We start from the raw sequence: 2,603 nt of genomic DNA on the forward strand, positions 1-2,603 counted from the left end.
AGAGTGGTGAGGGTAAATGATCCCCTATATACTTTTTCCTCCCCGCTCACCATGGTAGAACAAGAAAAGGTAGCAGCAATACCCAGCTGACTGAACTGGGTTGTAGTGTTAGTGTCAAATTCCATTCGACATTTTATGTATTTATTTCTATGTTCGATGTATATTAGGGATATATATTTTTGAAGAAAAAATTTATTCATCAGAAAAAAAAACTATTTCCCATAAAGACGGCTTCATATCATTGACATGTAACCTCCTCCAGGTCCGAACGACATGCCGCACACTAAAACATCGCTTATAGAGGCGGTACAATATTTGTTAATATGTGTGGTATTTTGTTAAACTTGAAAAGAATAAAGCCCTAATAAACATGTGCTTTTTTGTTTTCAAAAGCAAATGATTGAAACATCTTCTCTTTTTTCAATGAATTACCAGCGACCCGAAACATTTTTGCAAGTATTCTACTTTCTGCGAGAAATTATGCATTTAGTGGAATGATATGGAAACATTCAAATTGAAAATCTAACGAGTTTTCATTCATGTTTTCCAAAATATTCAATCAAATGTGAAAAAATATTAGTTTTTTAAATTCCAATAATTTATAGACATTTCCTTGTTTTGTTTACATTTACGTTGACACTAAGGTTTACAAACAAAAACAAATTCCTTTGTGGTTGTTGTTCGAGTTGTATTTGTTGTAGTATTAACTTTACCTTGTATTTGTTCTAACATGCCCGCTCACACACAAAAACTCAACTCTCTTTACCACAAACTTTGCGCATGTGACTACCCGACTTATTGTGCTATGGTTTCACGCCGCTCCATCATACGATAAATGACGGCGGTAAAATATAGCAATTAATCATCTTTAGCCCCATATCATTTTTATTGAAGTTATCAGTATTTCGGAAAGTATGTGGATATCTGTGCACGCACGTCGCATTTTTAATACCTGTATATAGGACGCTCTCACAATTATCATAGATAGAATATTCGAGCATAAACATGGCATTCGTGACCGGCTTCAGGCGGGCAATACAAAAGTTGTCTTCATTGAGTGTTTATCAATTTTCACGTAGAACAACTAAACAACATGTAGGAGGCTTTCTTCTGGGTACTAGTATTGCTACTTTTGGAACGATATCGGTGGTCCACATGGAATCTAGGAGAAGGCACAAACTAAATACTTCACTGTATATGGCGGAGCCAATTACAGATGTGGAGCAACTATTGAATTCCGAGGATGACATGAAAACAAAAATGGAGCTGCTAATACTTAAAATACAGGCAGATTTCTGCAGAGCCCTCGAAGCGGAAGAGTATGCTGGTCAGAAGTTTAAAGTAGATCGCTGGTTACGCAATGAAGGTGGTGGAGGCATTACATGTGTTTTACAAGATGGAGAAGTATTTGAGAAAGCCGGTGTAAATATTTCCGTTGTGAAGGGTCATCTACCGCCTCAAGCTGTACAGCAAATGCGTTCCCGTGGCAAAAAACTAAGTGAGGGAAACAAGTTGCCTTTCTTTGCAGCTGGAGTCAGTGCCGTTATTCATCCCCGCAACCCTATGGTGCCAACTATACACTTTAATTATCGTTACTTCGAAGTGATTGATACAGACGGTTCTAAACAATGGTGGTTCGGAGGAGGAACTGATCTTACGCCGTATTATTTGGATGAAGATGACGCTGTGTCCTTCCACAAAACCTTAAAAGATGCTTGTGATCAAAGTGACTTAGAGTATTACCCCAAGTTTAAGAAATGGTGTGATGAATATTTCCGAATTACACATAGAAATGAATGCCGTGGCATCGGAGGAATTTTCTTTGATGATATTGACGCTCCTAGCCAAGAGGGGGCTTATAAATTTGTTTCAGATTGTGCTCATGCGGTCATACCATCCTACTTACCAATTGTCAGACGACACAAAAACGATGCATATGGCGATCGGGAACGGCAGTGGCAATTGCTGCGTCGTGGTCGCTATGTGGAATTCAATTTGATATACGATCGCGGAACTAAGTTTGGACTTTATACTCCAGGTGCTAGATATGAAAGTATATTGATGTCTTTACCTTTAACGGCCCGATGGGAATATATGCATTCGCCTCCTGCTAATTCCAAGGAATCGAAACTTACAGAAATTTTGAAGAATCCCAAAGACTGGATTTAGATTTGCAAATATTTTTATGATAAAGCTAAAAATGATTAAAAATGTATGTGTAAGTAGTGGTGATAGGAACTTTTTTGTTATATATGTATATAAGATAAAGTTTTGTATATAAATTGTTATATATTTGAAAAATAACATTTGCAATAAATTTTGTACGCAGTTATAAACAAAATTCAGGAACAACTCTAGTAAAAACTCTCCAGAGCTAGATATTGTTACGCTGATCATGGGGATGTATAATTTTCTTGGGGGGCGGACCCGGTTATTTGACAAAACCCGGGTTGGACCCGGCTCTACTGAACCGATTTCTACAAAATGTATCGTTGAAAAGCTTATGGAAATACCTATCCGACAAGTAGTCATACGATGGGATTATTTTCTGGTGTTCAGGAGATATAGCCCAAAAACCGATTTTTGGACTTGGCTTTTTTCAT

At 37.4% G+C, this 2,603-nt stretch overlaps 1 protein-coding gene across 1 annotated transcript; it reads left to right on the top strand.

Annotated features, from left to right (window-relative positions):
* Positions 1-856: 856 nt before the first annotated feature.
* On the top strand, positions 857-2,341 carry Coprox (oxygen-dependent coproporphyrinogen-III oxidase). The gene has a single exon (XM_073965936.1). The coding sequence runs from the start codon at positions 1,006-1,008 to the stop codon at positions 2,167-2,169; it is 1,164 nt and encodes a 387-aa protein (XP_073822037.1). The 5' UTR covers positions 857-1,005; the 3' UTR covers positions 2,170-2,341.
* The last annotated feature ends 262 nt before the right edge of the window (positions 2,342-2,603 follow it).

The sequence above is a fragment of the Musca autumnalis genome, unplaced genomic scaffold, assembly GCF_047663935.1.
Source record: "Musca autumnalis isolate F117 unplaced genomic scaffold, ASM4766393v1 scaffold_2, whole genome shotgun sequence".
Taxonomy (NCBI): domain Eukaryota; kingdom Metazoa; phylum Arthropoda; class Insecta; order Diptera; family Muscidae; genus Musca; species Musca autumnalis.

Bases quoted from the DNA above. Each gene is read 5' to 3' on its own strand.
- Coprox (XM_073965936.1), top strand. From the start codon at position 1,006: ATGGCATTCGTGACCGGCTTCAGGCGGGCAATACAAAAGTTGTCTTCA.